Here is a 24,234-nt window from a genome sequence, read left to right on the forward strand (position 1 = left end):
AATAAAGACTGTCTTAGACATACCAACAACATGTTTGAATCCAGCTCCCTAAACATTTAAGGACTTCCCAGAGCTATGAAAATGATGAAACAATGTGAGTAGTAGAACTTGTCCTTTTCAGCCCAGCTTAGAATTCTAAACTTCAATGCAATTAGAAAATATCTTCACCTCTTATTTTTTTTTTTTTTTTAGTTGACTGGACTCCCTAAGTCCAAGATATTTCAGACAAGTCTAAAAATGTTTGCCTCCTAGGATCCTGAGAACTTTTCTCATAGACATTATAGGAGCAGGCTATGCAATGTCTTGAGACTAGGTCAATGGCGTAAATGTTCCTTGACATTTATATTGACAATTCCAAGTGAATGACTGCTGGACATGTAAAAATAAAACACAAAAATCCCATATATTCCTTATATTACATGTGGAATATAAAGGAGTCAGCCAGGGATATAAATTATGGTAGGCCAAAGACAGCCATTAAGACACCTGAGATGGTATGAAAATTACTGTAACTATCAGAGCAGATAGCTAAGTATTTTCTTTATGGATGTGACTGGCATGAATTTGCAAACATGAGTAATCTCTAAGGCAAACATCAGACACTGCATATAGAGGTCAAAGCACTTTGACCTATGTTCCTTTATCATATTGTGTGAATTATTAAGGTAAACATGGAGACATCAAGGCACAGAGAAAAGAAGCTGCTGACTCAGAGCCTCAAAGAAAGATGGACATGTATTGGGAATGAGTCCCTACTCATACTCCTATGTCATCTGGCCTGTAAGGGACCCAGGAATCATCTAAAAAAGTACCTCTCAAACTTTTTTTTAAAGTAGGCTCCATGCTGAGTCTGAACTCACAACATGGGTCTTGAACTCACGACCCTGAGATCAAGACCTGAGCCGAGATCAAGTGTCAGACATTTAGGGGGTGCCTGCGTGGCTCAGTTGGTTAAATGTCTGCCTTCAGCTCAGGTCATGACCCCAGAGTCCCAGGATTGAGCCCCACATAGGGCTCCCTGCTCAGCAGGGAGTCTGCTTCTGCCTCTGCCCCTCACCCTGTTCACGCTCTCTCTCTCACTCTAAAGAGTCAGATGTTTAACCAACTGAACCACCCAGGCACCCCTCAAACTTTAATATATCAACAAGTCACCTAGACATCCTGTTCAAAAAAAAACTCTAATTAAGTAGGTCTTTGTCAGGGACCTAAGACTCTACATTTCTAACAAGCTTTAGTTGATGCTGATGCTGCTGGTCCATAGACTGTACTAAGAAGCAAAACCAAGCCCAGTGGGTTTTTTTTCTTTGGTTGGTTGGTTTTTTCCTTTTTTTTTTTTTTTTTTTTAAAGATTTATTTATCTACTTTAGAGAGATAGTAAGAGTGGGGCGCAGGGGAAGAGGGAGAGAAAGAAACTCAAGCAGACTCCTTCCTGAGCCCAGAGCCTGATATAGGGCTTGATATCACCACCCTGAGATTATGACCTGAGCCAAAACCATGAATTAGATATCTAACCAACCATGCCACCCAGGCACCCCTAGTGCAGTGGTTTTAAATCATGATTACACACTAAAATTACCTTGGGATTTCTTTCTTTCAATGACTGATAATTCTGATGCCTGGGCCTCACTACCAGAGATTCTGATTCACTGGACTAGAGATTAGCTCAGGGGTCAGCTTCTCTGTTTTGTTTAGTTTGTTTTTTTTGCTTTGTTTTGAAAGATTCTCAAGGAATTTTCTAGTTTGCAGCCAGGGCTGCAAGCCACTGTCCAAGGCTAACCCTTTTATTTAACTGATAAGACAACTCATAGAGTTTGACTCATCTAGATTGTTAGTCAAACACAGAACTGGTCCTAGAATTCTGATATTGGACTCAATAGTTCTATGCTCAAGTTTCATTTCCTCAAGTCAAAACCCTGTCCATTCAAAATGAGTTTCTCTCTTTACTTTTCACTATTCTTTCCTATTTGTAAACACACACAGACACACACATACACATAGACACATTTATACACTATATTGACTGTTTCCTCTCTCCTTAGTGCTGCTGTCCTGTGAGTTCATGGGTCTGTTCATGCCAAAGACACAGTGGTCAAGATTCTGCATACCTAATCAGCTAAATCAGAGCCCCACAGAACCAGGACTGCTGCCAAATTCATAGTGATCAGAAGATAAAGATTTGCTTTGCTTCTGTGTCAGAGAAACTAGGTGTCAATAGGGGAAGGAGATTAAGAGGTAAAAACCTTCAGTTATAAAGTAAATAAGTTATGGAGATATAAAGTACAGCATAGGAATATAATTAATAATATCGTAATAACTTTGTAGGATGACAAATGGTATAGTCTCACCGTGGTGATCATTACATAATGTAGATAAAAGTTGAATCACTATTTTTACACCTGAAACTAATATGAAACAATATGTCAACTATGCTTCAATTAAAAAGTATTTATTTGCAATAATTTTATGCACAAAAATTTCAAAGACATACTGCTATTAGTGTATATAGCCCTTCTAACTTTTCAGTATTTGCTGACATTTCCATCCTTTTATTTCAGAGTTAGGTTAGAGCTGGTGTCTTGCAGAAAATGTTTTCACCTGGAAACTCAGTTGGTCTGCTAGAAACATCGCATCTGATACAGAACTAGGAGAGAGCTGAGAAGTGATCACCTTTGCAAAATCTCTTCTCCCCACATAGATCAGTCCGTCCAAGGGAAGGGCTGGATGCCTGCTGCCCAAGAGGCTTCACCAGGCTCCGTGTGTGGGCATGTCCAGAGCTCTCTGACTTGGATCCTAAGGTGGGAAGATCTAGATTTCCCTGGCCTGAGGATCACAGCAGAGCACCTGCTCCAGCAGCTGCACAGTCAGAGACATGACATAATTCCCCAAATTATAATGGGGACGTGCTCCTGCTGGAGGTTAGTGCAGACTGCCCACTGCACAGATGGAGGGATTTGTCACACATAATGATAGTAACATCCAGTTGCTAAATGCTCTGCAGCAAGACATGCTTTCCATGTGTTATTCCATTTCACTTCACCACAACCCCAGGAGGAAAGATCTATGACTATCCTGATTTCACAGTTAAGAAATTTTGGCTTAGAAAGGTGAACCAGGGCACATGACTAGCTCAGTCAGAAAAGCACACAACTCCTGATCTCAGCGTCATGAGTTGGAGCCCCATGTTGAGGGTGGAGTTTACTAAATAAATAAATAAATAAATGTTTAAAAAAAAAAAAAAAGGTGCGCTAACCAGCCCAAGATGACATAGCCAGTAATGGCAAAGTCCAATACTGAAACCAGACAATGTGATTCCAGATGGTCTTTGCCACTGTGTCTTGAGCACACAAAAGCAAATAAAGGTGAAATGTCTTAGTATTTCTTATTGTGCCCAAGCTGGAGAGGTGTGAAGGGAATCTCAGGAAAAAATGTCCTATTGGTCCCATATCTGACAATAAGGTTTTTTCTGTAATGGAGATTTACCCTCTTGTACGATGCAGAGCACGCACCCCTATAGTAAGTGAGATGGTGTATGTCTGAGGAATCCCCTACCATCAGGTAGTTCTGTCAAGGAAACAGGCCTAAGAGTTCCTTCTAATGCCTTAGGTTTGCTTACCTCCAGATAACACAAGGTTTGTCTAATAGCCACTCTTCCCTTTAAGTGAACTTAGGCTCCCATAGTGGGCCAGCCTGGCCATGGTCCCTTTCCTTTTCCCTTAGATAGTTCTACTTTCCATTTCTATGGTATTTTGCTTAGAGTCACTACCTACTTCTGTAACTACAGTAAACTTAGGGAGTGGGATTCTTGTTATTTAGGTAATCTTGATTTGTTGGGTTTGGAAATGAATATGGATCTAAACTATATCGTGGTCATAAGATGCCATGAGGGCCAGCACACTCTTCTAGGAACTAGGAATGGACAGATGCGGTCTACCTCAAGGTAATTAACTTCAGTGAAAAAAGCAGACGTTTTCCCCAAACCTCATGCCTTTTATAATCCAGTGAGGAAAACAGTAAAATGAGTATGCAGTCAATTAAAAATCAGTTTTCTCCAAAAAGAAGTTTGGAATTTAATTTGTCAAATTGTCCAAGCATTTCTCTTTTATGCCATTTGGTTTGAAGCACTATGAATTCAGTCATTTGCTGGTATTGATCAAGAAACATGAAAAGGTTGCTGTATGATTTGAGAGACCATCAGTAGAAGTCACTTTTGAGAAGGACATTTTATTAAAAGACATTGTACACCAAGTAATATTTTTAAAAGGAAAAAAATAAGGAAACAATGTTACTGTTTTTTCATTTTTATATTTGTTTTAGAGGAGGATATATTAATTTCCTATGTAGCTATAACTAATTGCCATAAACTTGGTAGGCTAAAACCATTCAAGTTTATCATCTTATAGTTCTGGAGGTCAGAAGTCTGAAACGGGTTTCATTGGGCTAACATCAAGGTGCTGGCAGAGCCACACTGCCTCCTCCACAGGCTCTAGGGGACAATCCTTTTTGTACCTTTCCTGGCTTCTAGAAGCTCCCTTCATTCCCTGGTAGGGATTCCTAATCTACAAAATTACAAATCCCCAAGGAATTAACAGAATACTAATCAGTAGGGTTTTGGATTTCTACTGAAATTTTACAGAAATTGCAGGGAAGCAAACTTTGTATTATTGAGGGCAGGCATCAGAGTCAGGTAGAAACCATCTTCCCAACATCTTTATCACTGAAACAAGAGATCTGTTAGATTTAACAGGTATGATATTTTAAAGTGCTTCTGTTTGGGGAAGCATGCTGTTTTAAAATGAGTTTAACCACTGCCAATTCTACCAGAGTAAGAAATATGAAAGGTAAATACTCGTTGGAGAATTAGTTCATTCTTTATTAGGCATCTCTTCCCAGGTATTGTTATACGCCACTTACACCCAAAAAGCAGAGTTCAATGATGTAAAATAAATCCCTGGATTATGTGATGTGTTTGTGCTTTGACAATCTCCAGAGATTATTGTTACTGAAGTGTCTTATAACCCAATACCGTCTCTCTATCCCATCCCTCCCTACTCTGGGAGAGAACTCTTGCACTTCTCAGGGCTCAGTAACGCTAAAGTGTGGGACAGCCTGGATGTTTGCAGAGAATGACAAGCAGCAAATTTAGGAAAACAGATACTCTTTAGTACTGAAAATGCTACTGCTAGAAGTATCTGGATGGCTTAGTCAATTAAATGTCCAGCTCTTGATTTTGGCCTGGGTCATGATCTTGGGGTAGCGGGATCCTGCCTCAAGTTGTGCTCCATGCTCAGAGTGGGATCTTCTTGGGATTCTCTCTCTCCTTCTGCTCCTCTCTCCACTCACATGCTCTCTCTAAATAAATAGATAAAATCTTAAACAAAAATGTAATTGCCAGCCTCACATATGAATATCTCTAGGTATTAGCAAGTGGTCTCTTTAAACTGACAGTTGAATTTCATGAGCTTGTTACTACAATGCAAATGACTGACAAAACCTCATTGGTGTCCTTAGTTACCTCCCCTCTGGAATTTCTCCAAGTGCCAAGGGGGTGTCTCTCATGTACCCCTAAATCAGGCCAAGCCACAACGCCTGCCATTCACTATTGTTAAGTACTGCAGACCAGGTCTTTGCTAATTGTGGTCTGCACGCTACTGCAGGTTCCAGCTCTTTGGAGATTCACCCTAGCCACCAACGTCTCCATTCCCACGATGCTGTGAGTGCTGGAACTGCACTGGGATTAAGGGCCTCTACCTGCAGCCTGCCCAGCTTGAATGACTCACCCTCAGTCTGAGTCCACAGCTCTGGAGCTTATCCCCAGCCAGGCCAAATGTGAGACAGCCACCTCCACGCTGGAGTCCATGCTGAAGGCAGTAGGCCTTCTGGGACATTCCCCTTGATATCCACCCTTCCACACAGGTCTTCCGAACTCCAGTATCATCCCCGACTGCCCTTTATCTGTATTCAGCCATTTCTTTTCTACCCAAAGTCCACCTCGTATGTATTTCAGGCTGTGCCCTGAAGACAGGAGGGTATTATGGATACCAGTGATTCTTGGAGGAGGGGCATAACAGGGGAGAGGATTTGGGGCCTTAGAGGAAAAAAAAAAGTCGCGTTTGCCAACTAATAGAGACAATTTTTTTTTTGGTCACAACTGCAGGGTCCTGCTGACATCTAGTGGTTATAAACAAGGATGCTTCTTAAACATCACTAGACAGTTTCCCGCAACAAAGAATTATCCAGCCCAAACGTCAATCACTGTCAAGGTTGAGAAACTCTGCCTTACATCTGTTTCTTAGAGGACTTATTACTTAAGTTTCAGTTTCTCAAGCCGATTTTAGGTCAGTTGCCATGTTTCACTTTCTATTTCCTTTTTCCCTAGTTGCTGTGTTTTACATCTTGGTAAGAATAAATCAAGGGGCAGCTGGGTGGCTCAGTCAATTAAGTGTCTGTCCTTCGGCTCAGGTCATAATCCCAGGGTTCTGGGATTGAGCCCCACATTGGGTTCCCCACTTGGCGGAAAGCCTGCTTCTCCTTCTCCCTCTCCCTCTGCCTGCCACTCTCTCTGCTTGCACGCTCTCTCGTGCCTCTCTGTCAAATAAATAAACATTTTTTGAAAAGTATAAATTCAAAGGCCAATGCACTATTGATTTGCCGAAGACCGCACCCAATCCACCTTTCTGTGAAAATAAAGATTGATCTATAAATTCCACCTAATAATTTCAACATGTTCAACACCCACTCAACAGGTCTTCGTTTCCTCCATCCTGAAAATGTATATTCTTTAAATTTTTTTAAAAAGATTTTGTTTATTTATTTGACAGAGATCACAAGTAGGCAGAGAGGCAGGCAGAGAGAGAGGAAGGGAAGCCGGCTCCCTGCTGAGCAGAGAGCCCAATGCGGGGCTCGATCCCAGAACCCCGGGACCACGACCTGAGCCGAAGGCAGAGGTTTTAACCCACTGAGCCACCCAGGCGCCCCATATTCTTTAAATTTTTTACAGGTAGTTTTTGTCTTTCTGAATTTGAATTCTTAACAATATATGTAGATAACTAGGATTTCTTTTTCCTTTGATGTTTACTTCTGATTGCTTAGTTGCTATTCATTTAAACCTTTATAAGCAAAGACAATCTCTTGACCCAGATAAGCTAAGAGAAAGGAAGGGAAAGAAGTGGGAACAAGGAAGAAAAAACACAATCAACATACTGGAAATGTTTTCAAACAGTGGAGGACTATTTTTTAAATTCTTTTGATTCTTTTTTTAAAAATTTTATTTGTTTATTTGACAGAGAGAGAGAAATCAAAAGTAGGTAGAGAGGCAGGCAGAGAGAGTGGGAGAAGCAGGCTCCCTGCTGAGCAGAGAGCCTGAGATCATGACCTGAGCCAAAGGCAGAGGCTTAACCCACTGAGCCATCCAGGAGCCCCGAAATTCTTTTTATTCTTAATTCTTTTAAATTTTTTAAAATTCTTAGTAAGAAAGAAATCCTAGGTTTATTTTCTACCCATACTAAACCATTCAATACCTTTTCTAAAATGTGGCTTCCCGCTTCAGAAAAACATTACAATAGCCTTTAGGCCCACCACATTACCTCTCAGACCTCAATTCTTAGGGACTTTTTCCCTGCTCTTCCCATTCCAAACACACCATCCATGCACGCCAAGTATGCTTCACCTCCAGGGGTTTGCATCTACTGTTTCCCATGCCTGGAACTTTCTTCCCTAGCTCCTTATCTCCAGTGCTCACTCCTCACCCACTTCAGATCTTTGCTCAGTTGCCACTTACTTTCTCAGTGAAACAAGCTATTCAGCTATTACCAACAGCTTTATACTAGCAAAAATACCCCGCACTCCAAACCTCTCTGTGCTTTTTCTCTGTATCATCTGATACATGTTTCATTTGTTCTTTACTATTTTTATCTCCCATACTAGAAGGTAACTCCAAAAAAGTAGGTCCTCTGTTTTCATCATTACTATATTGATAGTACCTTGAACAAGGTCTGGTTTTAGCAGCTGTTTAATATAATTTGTTGAATGAATGAATGATTGAATTCAAGTGGAACAAAAGTCTAGGTTTATTGGTATTTGGCATTTTCTGTTTAGCTTCCCAATACCACCCCCATCTTCACTAGAATCTTATTATGGTGAGTAAGGCTGGCAAGGGCACAGAAGACAAGCACTCTTACACAATTGTGAGTGGACGTGTATAAATCTCTATTCAAAGCTATTCAGCAATACCTATCAACTGCTAAACTGTTTATACATCTTGACCCCCAAATTTCCTTAAATTTACCCAACAGAAATAATTGCATTGGTGTACAGCGTTGTACCTGTTTTTTTTCAGTGAAGATGGGAAGCAAGGACTTCAGTTTCAGCTTAGGATGCAGAATGCTGGAAACAGCATCGGTGCCACCCTTACAACAAGAATAACGCTGAGCAATCTCCTCTCATTTTATTTAAAAATAAATTAAAAAGGTTGCTCGAGCACCACGCAGGCTTAGCAAGACAGGTGAGAGCCCAGGCCAAAGTCCAGAGGGCCAGCTGCAAATTCCACACGGAACCACACGGAGCTCTGCAAACATGCACGCCCCCTCCACCCCGCCCCCCGCCCCCCGCTCCCCCCAACCCGGGGTTTCTCAGCCGAGCCGGGGCCCCACTCAGCTCTAGCAGAAGTTTCCGTTTCCTGGAACTGGACTCCGCCTAGTCCGAGATCAGATTCACTTTCCAGCTCCCTCTTCCCGCTCTGGTCCTGCGTTTAACAAAGCCAACGCCTGGGCAGCGACCTCGAGCAGTAGAGACCCGGGGGCAAGAGCCCACCGCCCGCCCGCACACCCCGCGCACGCGCACACGCCCGCTCGCGCGCGCGCCCCTCCGCTCCACAGGCCGGGATCCCAGTCCTGAGGAGAAAGCCCGAGGGTACTGCCGGCTCCCGGGGCTACACGCAGCGCCCAGCCACCATGAGGTAAAGGCTTTCCTCGCTTCTGCCCCCAGACTGCGTAGGCCTTTGTTTCAAGCCGGTGGTGTTTTGTTGTTGTTTTTTTTTTTTTCCCAGCCCGTTGCCCGCACAGCGCCGCGGCCCTTCAAGTGGCCGAGCCCCTCACACCCAGCAGCGGGGCGTCGGGTTTGGGGCGTCCCCTCGGGAGCCGTGACTCGGTTCGGGGCGTCTGGAGTCGGGCCTGGCGGGGAAGGTCGCCGAGCGCGCGCTTCCCCGAAGCACCGACCCTCTCCGGTCAGGACTGTCCGGCCGGGGTGGTAGGCGGGGGAGGGGGCAGGCGACGCTCCCCGGGAGACTGCCCCCTCCCTGCGGCTCTTCTCGGCGGCGGCGGCGACCGTGCTTGGTTGGCGGCCGCCACCAGGGCCATTCCAGGCGGCTTCTACGTGGCAGGCGTCTCCTGAGGCCCCCGTCGCCTTCCTCCCCTTCCCGGGACGGCAGCTGCCATTCCCCCGATGTGGGCAGACACGATTTGGCCGCAGCCCTGCAGTTGTCACCTAGGTCGGCTACTGCCATTTTGCCTTTCTGGTTTCTGGGTCTGAGTTCTTCCCTTCTTGTGAGCTGCCTTTGTACCGCGTCCAGATTCTTATTATTCCGCCCTGTCCGCTATTGGGGGAAGGGGGGGGGGTTCTCTTCTGTCTCCTTTACTGCCTTATGGTAGTGGGGTCCTTTTCTCACCCGCTTTGTGTCCCCAGGGGCTGGCACCCTTCCCTGTGTGCAATGAGTGAACCGCAGTTAGTAAGAGGGATGAGAGGATAAGCTCTTGGGCTCCTGAAGCAGACACCCCTTTCTTCTAAATCCTCATTCTGAACACCTACTAGTTGGGTGACCCAAAGCAAAGTTGCTTAAAACTCTGTGAGTCTGTTTCTTATCCGTACAAATCAATGACCTCCCAATCTTAGGACTGTGGGGTTAGTTGATTGCTTGGTACTTAATATTTGCAAATGTTTATTATTATTTTAAGTAAAAAGGAAATAAGTGCTTCACTTCTAATATCTGTAAGAAGGGAAGGAGGTATCAGGAAGATGTCTGAATAAATGAGAAGAAAAGGGATAGGCCTAATGGTATGCAGGATGGGCTGGAAGAGGGGTGGAACCTACTTGGGGTGTAACTGTCCCCCAAGGACAATGAAAGACTGCTCCTTCCTGGCGGATCCCCCCAGATTCCCTAAAGATAAATGTTGCCTCTTCAGACACAATAGCCTCTCTCTGCCAGCTTTCCAGAGACAGAGTTTTGAAAAGTAAAACTTCGCATAGCGTCCATTTGGGCATAAATTCTACAGAGTCTGGGCAAGGCACTTCAGTGACTGACTGATTATCCCCTTGAGATCTCACAACTACATTCATATTACCTGAGGCAGCCCTCTTCATCGTCCTTGAGCTGGGCTGGTGTAAACTTTGCAACAGAAACATGTTCATTATACTGTATGGATGGGCAGGGGGCTGGTAAGCCCATTTGCCATGGATCTGAGCAGGTTGTTAAGGGGATGTCTTGCCCATGATTTGGGTGCAGTTACACGAGAAAAAGGAACAACTACCAACGGACAATTATACTGGATTTCCCAGTCAGGACCATGGGAAACAGTCCAAAACTTATTTTCAAAATCCAAACATGAAGCCAGACAGAGAGCATGCCAAGATATTAAGACAAATGAGATAGGGAAAACTGAAATGGGAGAAAGCCTGGAGCCATTAGCAGAAGGTGAAGAACTAGTAAGAATTCTCTCGTCTGGAATCCAGGTGCTTTTTACACTAAGCCTATACCTCTGTGCTGGACATGCCAGAAACTGCCAGTATATAACTGCATTCATTCAACACATATTTATTTATTGAGCTTCTGTTAACTGCCTAGAATAATAGATTCCATGGACACAGTGCTGGGGACCCAGTGCTGAAAAATGTAAAATCAGAACAAGGTCCCTATTCTTATGGGGCTTACATTTAAATGGGGGCAATAGATAAACAATAGATAATTGAGTAAATAACACAATTGAGAAAGTATTAAGAGTTACAAGGTAAATAATGTAATGGCCTAAGATAGTAACCTAGAATGGAGGGGACTATTTTAGATATTTCTGCTATGGGTAGCCTGCTGGGTAGAGAATGTTGGAGCTGAGTTATAGGAAAGAGCTAGTTATGCAAAGTTTTAGAAGCAGAACATTCCCAGGGTAAAATGACCAGGGTTAAAGTCCTTGAACTTGGTATGTTCAAGATAGGAAAGTCAAGGTCCAAAACGCAGTGAATGAAGAGGAGAGTTGGAGGAGAAAAGGTTGGACAGATAGATAAGGCCAAGTCCTTTAGGGACTTAAAGGACGTGGCAAGGACTGGATTAATATCTAAGGGTGTTGGGAAGCCATTGGGAGATTTTAAGCAGGAGACCGACATCATCTGGTTTACATTTTCAAAAGTTTAGTTGGACTCTGAGGGGATCAAGAGCCAAAGCTGGAAGACCAGATTTTTGCCCCAGCTCAAAGGAACGGTAATTGTGGTTTAGACTAGTAAAACGGCAGTAAAAGTGGAGGAAAGTGCTTGTATTTGAAGTTTATCTGGGTGTTAGATTTAACAGGACTTCCAACTGGATTGGATAAGAGGTTGAGAGAAAAAGAAGATCAGATTGCTCCTGGATTCTTTGGCTTGTGGAACTAAGAGGTGCCAAAAAAGATTGAGGGAGGAACAAGCTGAAGGAATCCAGATTTCTGGATTACTTATGTTTATTTGCGATGCCAACTGAACTTCTAACTGAAGGTGTGAACTGAAAATTCATTAAGTCTGGAATTCAGGGGAGAGATGGGAGATCAGAGATTAGATCAGAGATTAGGTTATAAATATGAAATGCTTTTATTTTGTCATTCACTACTACTAATTGTGCAATTAATTCAGTTCTGTAACTTCTGCCACTTTTTGCTATTAGGACAACCCCTTTCCAGTTCCTAAAACTCTGTCTGATTCAGTTTAAAACATCAAGCTAGTATTTGACTTAAAGCACTCTTCTCCTCCTTACCAACTCCCACCAAATATTGATGTAAAGTGCTATACAGAAAGGGAAATGTGATAGACTAGACTAGACTAGACTTTAGCCAAGGTGGTCAGGGGTACACCTCTTTGAAGAGCTGACATTTGAGTCAAGACCAGAATTGTGAGAGTTAAGCACACGCTAGAACTCTCTGAGGAAGAGTTCACAAAATGAGGGAAGAAAAAGCCCATGCAGATGCCCTGAGGTAGATACATACTTGGCAGAAGAAGTAACAGTTTTTTTAAAGGCCTGTATGGTTAGAGTGCAGGGAATGGAAGGAAGGTTGTACAAAATGAGGCTAGAGAAGTAGACATGGGCTGGATGACAAAGGGCATAGCAATAATGATTAAGAGATTGAAGCTGGAGATAAAGTTTTGAATATTAACAATGTATAGTTTCATTTAAGCTTCATGTTCCATCTTTCTTGCAGTTATCCCTGCCTCTCTTCTACAAGCATCATTTTCTTCCTTACTACTGGATCATTCCTATTGACATATCATAACATATCATTAAGTTATTAAAAATATTGTGGTTAAAAAAATTTTTTTAAAGATTTTATTTATTTATTTGACAGACAGAGATCACAGTAGGCAGAGAGGCAGAGAGAGAGGAAGGAAGCAGGCTCCCTGCTGAGCAGAGAGCCCGATGTGGGGCTTGATCCCAGGACCCTGGAATCATGACCTGAGCTGAAGGCAGAGGCTTTAACCCACTGAGCCACCCAGGCACCCCTGTTAAAAATTATTTTGACATTTTCATCAGCCTTCCTCCAGATACAGCTCTATTCTCTGGTTCCTTCATAGTAAAATTCCTTGAGAGAGTGGCCTCTACTCCCCATATCTACTTCTTTACCTCACATTATCCCCTCAATCCACTCCAGTAATTTTTTTATTTGTTTGTTAAGATTTTATTTATTAATTAGAGAGAGGGAAAGAGAGCACAGGGCATGGGGGTTGGGGGAGCAGAGGGAGAATGAGAAGCATACTCCCTGCTGAGCAGGGAGCCCAATGCGGGACCGATCCCAGGACTCCAAGATCATGACCCGGGCCAGACGCTTAAGCCACTGAGCCACCCAGGAACCCTCCAATAATGATTCCATCCCTACCTTTCTACTGAAACACTTATCCTGGTCCCCCACAGCTTTACTCCTGCCAAAACAGTGATCTCTTTTCTGTCCTCAATTACTCAATTTCTTAGAATCATTTTGCACATTGAATATTCATCTCTCTTTCTCAAAACATTTTCTTCCTTAGGCTTTCATTGATACCAGATTTCTTAGTTTTCCAGCTCCCTCACTGATGATTCTTTCTTTGCCTCCTTTCCTGGTCCTTCTAGTCTACTTGACCTAGAGTGTCTTACAGCTTAGTTTTTGACCTTCTTCTCAGTCTATGCTCACTCCTTAGGTAATTTCATTCTAGATCTTGTGGTTTTAAAGTCCATCTGCATGTCTGTGACTCCTGATTTTATATCCTTATTTCTAACTTCACTCCTCCTCATCCCCAGTATTGTATTCATTAATATCCAATTTCATACTTGGCATCTTCACTTGGATGTGTAATAGACATCTCAAAATTAACATTTCCATATACGCCCCTTGATTTGTCCACTCACTTCCTCAAGTCAAAAGCATAGGAATCATCCTGGATTCTCTCTTTTCCTCATGGCCCGCCCCACACCAAATCCATCAGAAAGACCTGTCAGCTCTGCCTCAAATATAACCAATGCAGTCCTCACCAACCCTCCTTTGCAACTACAGTGTAAGCTTGCATCATCTCTCCTTGTATTTCCTTGACAGCTGCTTTTAAGCCTCTTTTAGGGAGATTTGCTCTCGCCATGCTTTTTCTATTTTAACCATCTCTCAAATTCCCTGGCAACTTCCCATTTTTTCCTCCTTTTCTGCTTTATTTTTCCTCTTCATTACCATCTAACATACTCTATATTTTCTTTTTTTTTTTTTTAAATCTTTTCTTGGCCACCCCACTGCCCTATTAGAATATAAGCTACATGAAGTCAGGATGTTTTTTTCTGTTTTAATCACTGCTGTATCCCGCACTTAGAAAATGCCCTCTACATTGTACTTCTCAGTTAATCTTGGTTGAACAAATAGCTTCCATATCAGTTTGCAAACTTCCTCTTTTGATCCTTGATTGTTCATTCTCCTCACAGCAGCCAGAGGGATTTTTTAAAAACTTATATCAAACATTATCATTTTTCTACTTGAAAAGTTTCCCCCAGTGATTTCCCACTGCAGTTAGGGTAAAATCCTGCATCATCTGTCCCTGCCTACTACTACACCTCATCTTCTGCTATTCTTCTTTACTATGCTTCAGCCACACTTTTCTTCCTTTGTCCCCTAAACACACCAAGTATGTTCTCATGTCAAGGCCTTTCCACTCACTGATCTCAGCCCAAACCAGGTTTCCTCATTCTCAACATTATTGACATTTCGGGCTGGATAATTCATTGTTGGGACTGAACTGTGCATTGTAGGATATTTAGCAACATCCCTGGCCCAGTAGGTGCTAGTAGCATTCCTCCAGTGGTGACAACCAACATTATCTCCAGACATTACCATATATCCCCTAGGGAGCAAAAGCACCCTGGTTGAGAAGCAGTGGCTTAGACCATTCTGCCCTCAGATCTTTTATGATTGCCTCCATTTCATTGTTGAGATCTTACTTCAATTGCCACTTTCTACGAAAGCTGTTTCTTTCATAATTATAACTAAAGTACCTCCCCAACCACCACCGCTCTTAATTCCATTACTCAGAATTTTTTTCTTAACATTTACTACTACCTGGACTTATGTTGTCTGTTTGTTTTCATATTGACTTGTCTACATATTTGTTTTCCATCAACTCCTTTTGTTTTTTCCTCTCCCAGAATGTAATTGCCAAGAAAGAGCCATTTTCTAACTTGTTCACTACTATCCACTACAACTAGGATATTGCCTGACACATATGACATGAAGTGGTCAATAAATGTTTTGATGGCACTATTACTATAGTTCCCATAAACATTTATACAACTATATATTTATATTTTACATACAAGGGGATGGGGGTCTTTGTATGCATTCAAAGGAAATAAACACACATTCACATGTACATACCCTGTATACTGTTCAGATACTGTTCATAATTAGGGCATTTTCCTCTGAGAGAAGACTTAAGGAATTTTTAAAAATTTATTTTATTTTATTTTTATTTATTTGCCAGACAGAGATCACAAGTAGGCAGAGAGGCAGGCGGGGGGGGAGGGGGAAGCAGGCTCCCTGCTGAGCAGAGAGCCCGATGTGGCTCTTGATCCCAGGACCCCGGCATCATGACCCGAGCTGAAAGCAGAGGCTTTAACCCACTGAGCCACCCAGGCACCCAGGAATTTTTTTTTTTTTTCCAATTTTAGTATATGTGCTGCCGAAGCGAGCACAGGAATTTTTTTTTCTTTCCCTATACATTTCTTAATTATGATTAATCATAGATTGAGAAATTTTTTTAAGACTTTTTTTTAAGACTTTAAGACTTTATTTATTTATTAGAGAGAGAGATAACATAAGGGGGGGGTGGGGAAGAAGAAGAGGAAGAAGCAGTCTCCCCCACTGAGCAGGGAGCCTGATGTGGGGCTCCTTCGCAGGACCCCAGAATCATGTCCTGGGCTGAGGGCAGATATTTAACCAACTGAGCCACCCAGTCTTTCTTGACTGTCACACTACCACTATCAGCAAAGCAAAAAAAATAAAACCAGGTATATTAATTAGGATTTTGTCAGTTGCTGACAATAGAAACCTAATTTAGAGTGGCTTAAGCAGGAGGTTATTTCTTTAAGTAAATAGGAGTCCAGGGGTAGATAAGGTGATCCAGGCAAGACTGTTTATAGTCACTATCTTAAACTCTGCTTTCCTCTCTATAAGATTTTTTCTCAGGCAGACTCCCCCCAAATTTGGAAAGATGGCCACCAGCAAACCCAAGGTTGTGTTCTACCAACATAAAATTTTTAGAAGGAAGAGAGATAGTTCCATCAAAGTCCCATTTCAACAAAAGTATATTTTAATTGGACTACCTCGGAATATATCACTGAAACCAGGGAACGGCTAGAATATCATGTCTCTTCCCAGACTCAAAGGTAGACAGTCCATTTCAAATCACATGGACTGAGTAGGAGAGGCTGTTCCAGAAATGGAAACCAAAAGAATGGGTCCTCACCAAGTAAAAACCACAGATGTCCACAGCACTCGACTATGTACACTTCCTGGGTCACTTCTCTGGAACTTTATGCTGAATTGTAATTGTTTACTTATAAGCTTTGTATAAGCAGGGCTATGTCTTGTTCACAGTTACATACCCAGGGTTACTTAGAAGGTCTTGCACATAAAATGGTCTCAGTAATGAATAAATATTTCCTTGCTCTTCCTTCCCTCTGTATCTTCCTAGTTTCAGAGATAGTGCCTGTAGTGTGCCCTGCAGAGATTACATTGTGCCTTGCACAAAGGGAGCTCAACAAATATTTGTGAAGTGAATTTTAATAGCAGTGACAAGGTAATAATAAGCATTAGCTATTGTTGCCCACAATTCTAGAGGTCAGAAGGATGTGGCACTTACATCAAATCTGTTAAGCTTACTAAATTTCCTTGTGCCTTTTCCCCATCTTTCTGGAAATCTGTTACTCTCCTTTTATCTATCTCAAACTTAATGCTTTTCCCCATCTGTTGGTATACCAGTTACTATCTGTTTCTGTGCTTTTTCTCTCTGTAGGGGTTCCTTCTTTCTTCCTCTCTCTCTTCCTTCCTCCCTCTCTTTTTCCCTTCCTTGCTTCCTCTGTAAAAATGATATATTGGTATGGTTTCTGTGTCTTCTTCAGTGTACTCCTTTTTCTTATTTCGTACCTTTTCTTTCCCTTCCTACTCATAATATAGAAATGGAACTTTTATATTAATTATTGCTATATATATTTATTATTCTTAATTTTCAAGGGAAGTAAATAAAACATTTTAAATTCCCCTCTGAAAAATTGGAGGTACTCATGGGTTAGTGACTACCAGAAGGGAATAAATACCCTGTGACATAAATAATCCTGTCATCGCTCCAAAATTGCTTTTGCAATAAATAATGAGGATATTTCTAGAATTTAACTCTACACCAGGGAAACCAGTATGAAGATATAGAGGACTAGTGCTTTAACTGTAAGATCAAATAAAAGGTAGAATTGTTGTTAAACAAAAAACTGTATATAAGGTTTAAAGATTATTTCTTTCATTTCTTCAAAATTAAAAGGGATTTTATCTTTGACAGTGAAATTCCTAAGGACTCCTTGAAGGCCATCCTGTTGGAGTTAGAATGTCACTTTACATGGAATTTACTTAAGGAAGACATTGATCTGTTTGATGTGGAAGATACAATTGGGCAACAACTTGAATTTCTTACCACAAAATCCAGACTCACTCTTTATAACCTATTGGCCTATGTGAAACACCTGAAAGGCCAAAATAAAGATGCTCTAGAGTGCCTGGAACAAGCAGAAGAAATAATCCGGCAAGAACACTCAGACAAAGAGGAAATACGAAGTCTGGTTACTTGGGGAAATTATGCCTGGGTATATTATCACATGGACCATCTCAAAGAATCTCAGAAGTATATAGAGAAGATAGGGAACGTTTGCAAGAAATTGTCCAGTCCTTCTAATTACAAGTTGGAGTGTCCTGAGATTGACTGTGAAAAAGGATGGGCACTCTTGAAATTTGGAGGAAAGTATTACCAAAGGGCTAAAGCAGCTTTTGAGAAGGCTTTGGAAGTCGAACCTGACAATCCAGAATTTAACATCGGCTATGCCATCACAGTGTACCGGCTGGATGATTCTGACAGAGAAGGGTCTATAAAGAGCTTTTCCCTGGGCCCTCTGAGGAAAGCTGTTACCTTGAACCCAGATAACTCCTACATTAAGGTTTTTCTGGCACTGAAGCTTCAAGATGTACATGCAGAAGCTGAAGGGGAAAGGTATATTGAAGAAATCCTGGACCAGATATCATCCCAACCATATGTCCTTCGTTATGCAGCCAAATTCTACAGGAGAAAAAATTCCTGGGACAAAGCTCTGGAACTTTTGAAAAAGGCTTTGGAGGTGACACCAACCTCTTCCTTCCTGCATCACCAGATGGGACTTTGCTATAGGGCACAAATGATCCAAATCAAGAAGGCCACACGAAACAGACCTAAAGGAAAGGATAAACTGAAAGTTGATGAGCTGATTACATCTGCTATATTTCATTTCAAAGCAGCTGTGGAAAAGGACTCTATGTTTGCATTTGCCTACACGGATCTGGCCAACATGTATGCTGAGGGAGGCCAGTACAGCAATGCTGAAGACGTTTTCCAAAAAGCCCTTCGTCTGGAGAACATAACTGATGATCACAAACATCAGATCCACTATCACTATGGTCGCTTTCAGGAATTTCACCGTAAATCAGAAAGTACTGCTATCCACCATTATTTAGAAGCCTTAAAGGTCAAAGACCGGTCATCCCTACGCACCAAATTGACAAGTGCTCTGAAGAAATTGGCTGTCAAGAGACTCAGTCACAATGCTTCAGATGTGCAGAGTTTAAGTGCACTAGGTTTTGTTTACAAGCTGGAAGGAGAAAAAAGGCAGGCTGCTGAGTACTATGAGAGGGCCCAAAAGGTAGATCCAGAAAATGAAGAATTCCTTACTGCTCTCTGTGAGCTTCGACTTTCTATTTAAATACATACTCTAGGAAATTAGTTCTAAGCTTTTCTGTCCATTTTGGGTCATTATATTTTTTTGTTTATTATTTTAACCCATTGTTCATTATAGAGCCATTTTTTTTGGATGGTTATGTACCAAGCATCATTCTAAATACTTTATATATACATAATGATGACTCTTTTGCTGTTTTCCTTTTTTTAAAATTAAACTAATATAGTCCATTGAGAAACAAATATTTCAGCTATTGTAACTTTTTTTAAAAATGGTATGGCCATTTATACCCTTTATTTTTGCCATTTATAGTAATTTTCGATTAAATGTTATCAAATTTTCCATATTACTCACACAGTGAGTATAATTCTATATAAACCCTGACACCTAGGTCAGGAATACTCTTTCAGGAGGGCAAAATTATATGAGTTAAGCTCTTAATTATGTAGCTTGCAAAAGATGGACCCTTCCAGTTACAGATGTTTCGACTTTAATGAGAATGTTTAACCTTCAACCTGATAGTCACCTAAAGAATCCTCTTTGTTGAAAGAAAAAAGTTCATAATAATAAAAAGCTTGTCATCTGTGGTGACTTCAATAAAAAGAGAAAGAACAAATAGAAAAAAAAAAAAAACTTCTTCAAATATGGGACCCATGAGAAATAACAAATATTATCTCCCAAATTAATTTTACTCCTTCCTATTAAAATTCCAGCATGCTTAGGTTAAAATCATTGAGATAGAAAGCAGGCCAATTGAGAAATTGGGAGAAATGATAAACAAATGGGTAAAATAGATGTCCCTAACCTACATCCTTAGATTACCAAGATTTCTGTGATTTGGTTTTGGGTCCAGACTGGATTGTTCTCATACTCCCAACTTCTGGCCTTTGGTTAATTGTTTTATAATTCCAAATTTACTTCTGTGAAGCTTTTTCTTTTGTCTAAAGTTTTCAGATTGACATGTTTTCCTATAGATTCTACAGGAATAGTTAAGCCCTGCTTTCAGTTTTAATATCCATCTTGAAGGGTCAGTGTTTAAGGGCTCTTATCCCAGGGGACATTTTTAATTGGGATGTTGCTAAAAGTAGCTTCTCTAATGTTGTTTCTTTGGTTATATACTACAAAATTATATTTACCACCACAGTATTAGTGGAAAAGTGTGCCATGTGATTTAATTCTCCATACCTCTAATGTAGCTCTTAAAACTACTGTATACATATTTGTGTGTTTTTTACTTTTTGTTACTTTTTAAAAATTTTTTTTTCTATTATGGTTGTGAATATTATAAAAGTAATGAATTCTCATTGTAAAATTTCAAACATAACAGAAGCATATGAGTTTAAAAGTAGGGGCACCCCCCCCCTTACCCTTCCCTAATTCTACACCAGCATGGTAACCTGTTAACAATTTAATATGTATCCTTCTAGATATTTTTTCTATGCATATTCAAACATACATCCATACTACAATGTATTTCATAAATTAAAATTTGAAAATGTTTTACTTAGGTCCCTGCTGTTTTTATTTTACTCATTCCATTTGTTTATTCAAGAAGGAAGAATGGGGAAGGGAACGAATTTTACCTAAGTATTTCAGAAATTCAGGACTAAAGTCCTGACCTATCAGTAGAAGCATTTGTCACATTTTGCAGCAAATATTTTATTTTGCAACAAGTCATTTTCCCCTATTGAGAATAATGGTGTAATTAAAATTGTGTTCCCAAGTAGAAAATTCACACATAATATAATACAGTTATGATACCAAAACAACAATACAACTATAAGCCTCTATTTAAATATTTAGACTTTAAAGTCTATTAAGTGACTTTAAAATTCTCTAGATATTATATCAATATATAAGAAGTCATAAATACCAATAAAGCATAAAATCAGCATATGAAAAATACAACTCTGTAAAATACTGAACTAAAATTAGTATGTTTATAATAACTGTAAATTATTTCATTAATTGTTCTTGCCTTTCTAAATTGTAAAACTATTTAGAGGTAATTTCATAGAGTCTTGGGTTTAAAAAAAGACCTCAGAGTTCATTTGCCTTTATCAATTAACCTTCAAAACTTAGAGCTTGAATTATCTTCCTAAATGATAATTTCATTTTCAGATTGTCTTTATTCTTACACATTTGTTTCTTCCATATAACTGAAGACTTTTGGCCTGAAGTTTACACATTTTGGGCTGTCTTTAGGGACCTCAAAGATCTAATCCTTTCGAGAGGTGACATTTTGTATCAGAACTCTTAGTTGCAAATGGCAGAAAATCCAGCTCAAACTGACCTAAGCAAAAATGGGAATGTAATGGCTGTTGTAATTTAGTAATCCAGAGGCGGTACTAGTTTCGGATGAATTTGAAGAGATAAGTGAGTCACCAAATATAAATCAGTGACTATTATTATAAATTAAGTTATGCTGAGTAGCCATAAACCAAATGTCTACTATGTATGTCTTAAAAGTATTTGAAGAAAATTGTTCTATGTACCCTAAGAATCCTTTTAAGATAAACATGCCATTATATTTCACCCCATCCCCATCTACATCATGGTCAGTTTTAGTTCTCTCTAAATTGTCTTTATCCTTTGCTAGTGGTTTGTGCTGAGATTAATTTAATATCCAAAGTGAGGTTTTAGGACTATGGTAGAATGATCCTTTCTTTTTTCTATAAACTATATTTCTATGAATGTAGCTAAAATCAAAATCTCTCCTTGGTGTCTACCCATGTGTTGTTTTTTCCACATATGCCATTTTAAGGCATCTTTTCCACATCCTATACCTGAGCATTTGGCTTTTTTGAAAGTATTTTATGTCACTTGGTAGCATTCAGCACTTCAATTCAGATAACCTGTACCTCTTGAAGAGTTTGTATATAAAATGCCAATTCCAAGTAACACTAGAGATAGCAGAAAATCAACTTAAGTTTTCTTTCTAATGGTAACAAAAATAAATCTTGGTGATTTTTTTCTTTTTAGATTTTATTTTTTTATTTGAGAGAACAAGTGGAGGGGAGAGGCAGAGGGAGAGGGAGAAACAGGCTCCCTGCTGAGTAGGGGACCTGATGTGGGGCTTGATCCCAGGAATCCAGAATCATGACCTGAGCCAAAGGCAGATGCTTGAATGAGCCACCCAGGTGCCCCATAAATCTTGTTTTCAAGCAAGACCTATCCTTAAGCAGTGTGACCAAGACATAATCACTCTCTACTGAGCTCTGATCCACTGGCTCCATTCTGAGAAAGCTCCATCTTTGTGATACTAAGATAGCAGCCACATGTACTTTTGTCCAGTGCAGTGGAAAAGAGCATATCTGCTCCCCCAGCCACATAAGAAGTCCAAGTATGCTGTCTGATAGGACCACCTGAGGTTACACGCTATTCTCAGATCAGTCATCATGGCCAGGGAGGAAGTTATCATGCTCATTAGTTAGGCTTGAGACACATAGCTGGCCTTGAAATTGAGGAATAGGGAGAAAATTAACTTCCCTGGAAGCAAGTGGGTTGTACGGTACAGGGGTGAAATTATCAAGAAAACTGGCATTGGATACAGTGAAAACACCAAGGGTATATAGATTCAAATTAATATCTTCTTCCCCCACTCCATACAGTTCTCTGTAGCAAGTAAAATATTTCAAAAAGGAGCTAGAGTCATTCTTACCACTGAAGTCCATGGTGAACTTTTTTTGTGGGGATTTCAGGTGCCATGTCTCCTTAGTCTAGTTCTCTTACTCCTTTTTTATTCCTTCAGATCTGCTCTCCACCTCAGCGTCATAGAGGGCTGGCTGGTAAGGGGGTGGTATATGTAAGATGGAGGGAAGAAGTAATACTCACATTGTAGTGATAGCCACTGACTATAACTCAGACAACTTCAGAAAATAAACCAACAGGAGGCATTATGGCCTGTGGATGTGTCTGGAGTACCAAAGATGATCGTGTTAACGGAAATAAAGACCTGTATCCAGTGAAGCTGAGCAGCCCCTGAAAAAGCCATTACCAGCTTATTCACCAGCTTCTGTGAGGTCTCCAGGCCTTGAACATGACTAGTTCAAATTCAAGGTGACAAAGGTAGAGGATAAAAGTAGGTATGGAAAGATTTGAACGTTGAAGGACTAAACCAGGTTACCCATGTGATCAGCCTGTATGTATATATATGTATTCTGTGATGGCAAAGACCCATGTAAAAATACTGTTTTTCATTCCCTATTTAGGCACTTTAGTGTGTCACCTTGTTTAACCATCTCAACACCACAAATGAATAAAGCCAGGCTCAGAGAAGTTAAGTAACATTCTGAAAATCATCTAACTACTAAGCTACTAAATGGTGGGACTAGGATTTAAAACCAGATCTGGGGGCGCCTGGGTGGCTCAGTGGGCTAAAGCCTCTGCCTTTGGCTCAGGGCATGATCCCAGAGTCCTGGGATCGAGCCCCCACATCAGGCTCCCTGCTGAGCAGGGAGCCTGCTTCCCCCCCACCCCCGCCTGCCTCTCTGCCTACTTGTGATCTCTGCCAAATAAATAAAATCTTTTTAAAAAAAAGCATTAAAAAAAAAAAAAAACAGATCTGACCTAATTTATAGTCCACTCTCCATTGTATCAGTGGTTCACAACCCTAACCCTAAATTAGAGTCACTGGTTAAGCTCTTTAGAAATCTAATTCCCGGGGCACCTGGGTGGCTCAGTGGGTTATAGCCTCTGCCTTTGGCAGGGTCCTGGGATCAAGCCCCACATCGGGCTCTCTGCTCAGCAGGGAGCCTGCTTCCCCCCCACCCCCGCCCGCCTGCCTCTCTGCCTACTCGTGATCCCTGTCTGTCAAATAAATAAATAAAATCTTGAGGAAAAAAAATTAAATTCCCAGGTACAACCACAGACCGACAAAGCCAGAACCTCTAGGGGTGAAATCTGGAATATAAATTTATTTTATAAGTTTATATTTATAAGGCACCCAAAGTAATTCAGAGGATTAGCCGGGTAGGGAAATGACGGTTAGAGCCTATAATACCATTAGCGGGTGGTTTTGTTGTTCTATATCCCACACATTCCATTTGCAAGTAGAAATGCTCAGGGGAACAGTGTATGTGTTAGGTGAAGTTTAACAACAGTCCAAATTTAGACACAGAATTCTCAATCTGCTATGTGCCAGAGGTTAAGGGAAATAACTGAGGAGAAGATCAAGAAGAATGGTGAATCAGGTTTGGGAAGGATCTTGCCTCAGAAGTTCAGCCTGACTTAAACTCTGGAGCCACATCAACTAAAGTAGAATGAGATAACCAAGGATTACCTTGAATCTCTCCCCCAAATTCCACCTCATCAATTATACGAAGAGATTCCTCAAAATCCATCAAAGTTGCCCACTAAAAAGTTTTCCTCCCTTCTCTCTCTCACGTGCACATGTATCTTAGCCCTTTACACTGCAAAATTGGATTTTCAGGTTCAGCTCTCCCTCCCTTTCCCCTTCCACATGGCCTTTCCCTGGGACCTCAGTATGACCTATAGACGGCTACCCTGTTCTTTCACCTTAAAGTAAATAATAA

At 40.9% G+C, this 24,234-nt stretch overlaps 1 protein-coding gene across 1 annotated transcript; it reads left to right on the forward strand.

The window, feature by feature from the left end:
• The first annotated feature begins 8,838 nt into the window (after positions 1-8,838).
• Positions 8,839-20,195, forward strand: LOC111144969 (interferon induced protein with tetratricopeptide repeats 5). The gene is made up of 2 exons (XM_022499602.1): positions 8,839-8,953; positions 17,281-20,195. The coding sequence occupies exons 1-2, from the start codon at positions 8,949-8,951 to the stop codon at positions 18,722-18,724; spliced, it is 1,449 nt and encodes a 482-aa protein (XP_022355310.1). The 5' UTR covers positions 8,839-8,948; the 3' UTR covers positions 18,725-20,195.
• The last annotated feature ends 4,039 nt before the right edge of the window (positions 20,196-24,234 follow it).

This window comes from Enhydra lutris, unplaced genomic scaffold (assembly GCF_002288905.1).
Source record: "Enhydra lutris kenyoni isolate GAN:26980312 unplaced genomic scaffold, ASM228890v2 scaffoldscaffold12, whole genome shotgun sequence".
In the NCBI taxonomy this organism is placed as follows: domain Eukaryota; kingdom Metazoa; phylum Chordata; class Mammalia; order Carnivora; family Mustelidae; genus Enhydra; species Enhydra lutris.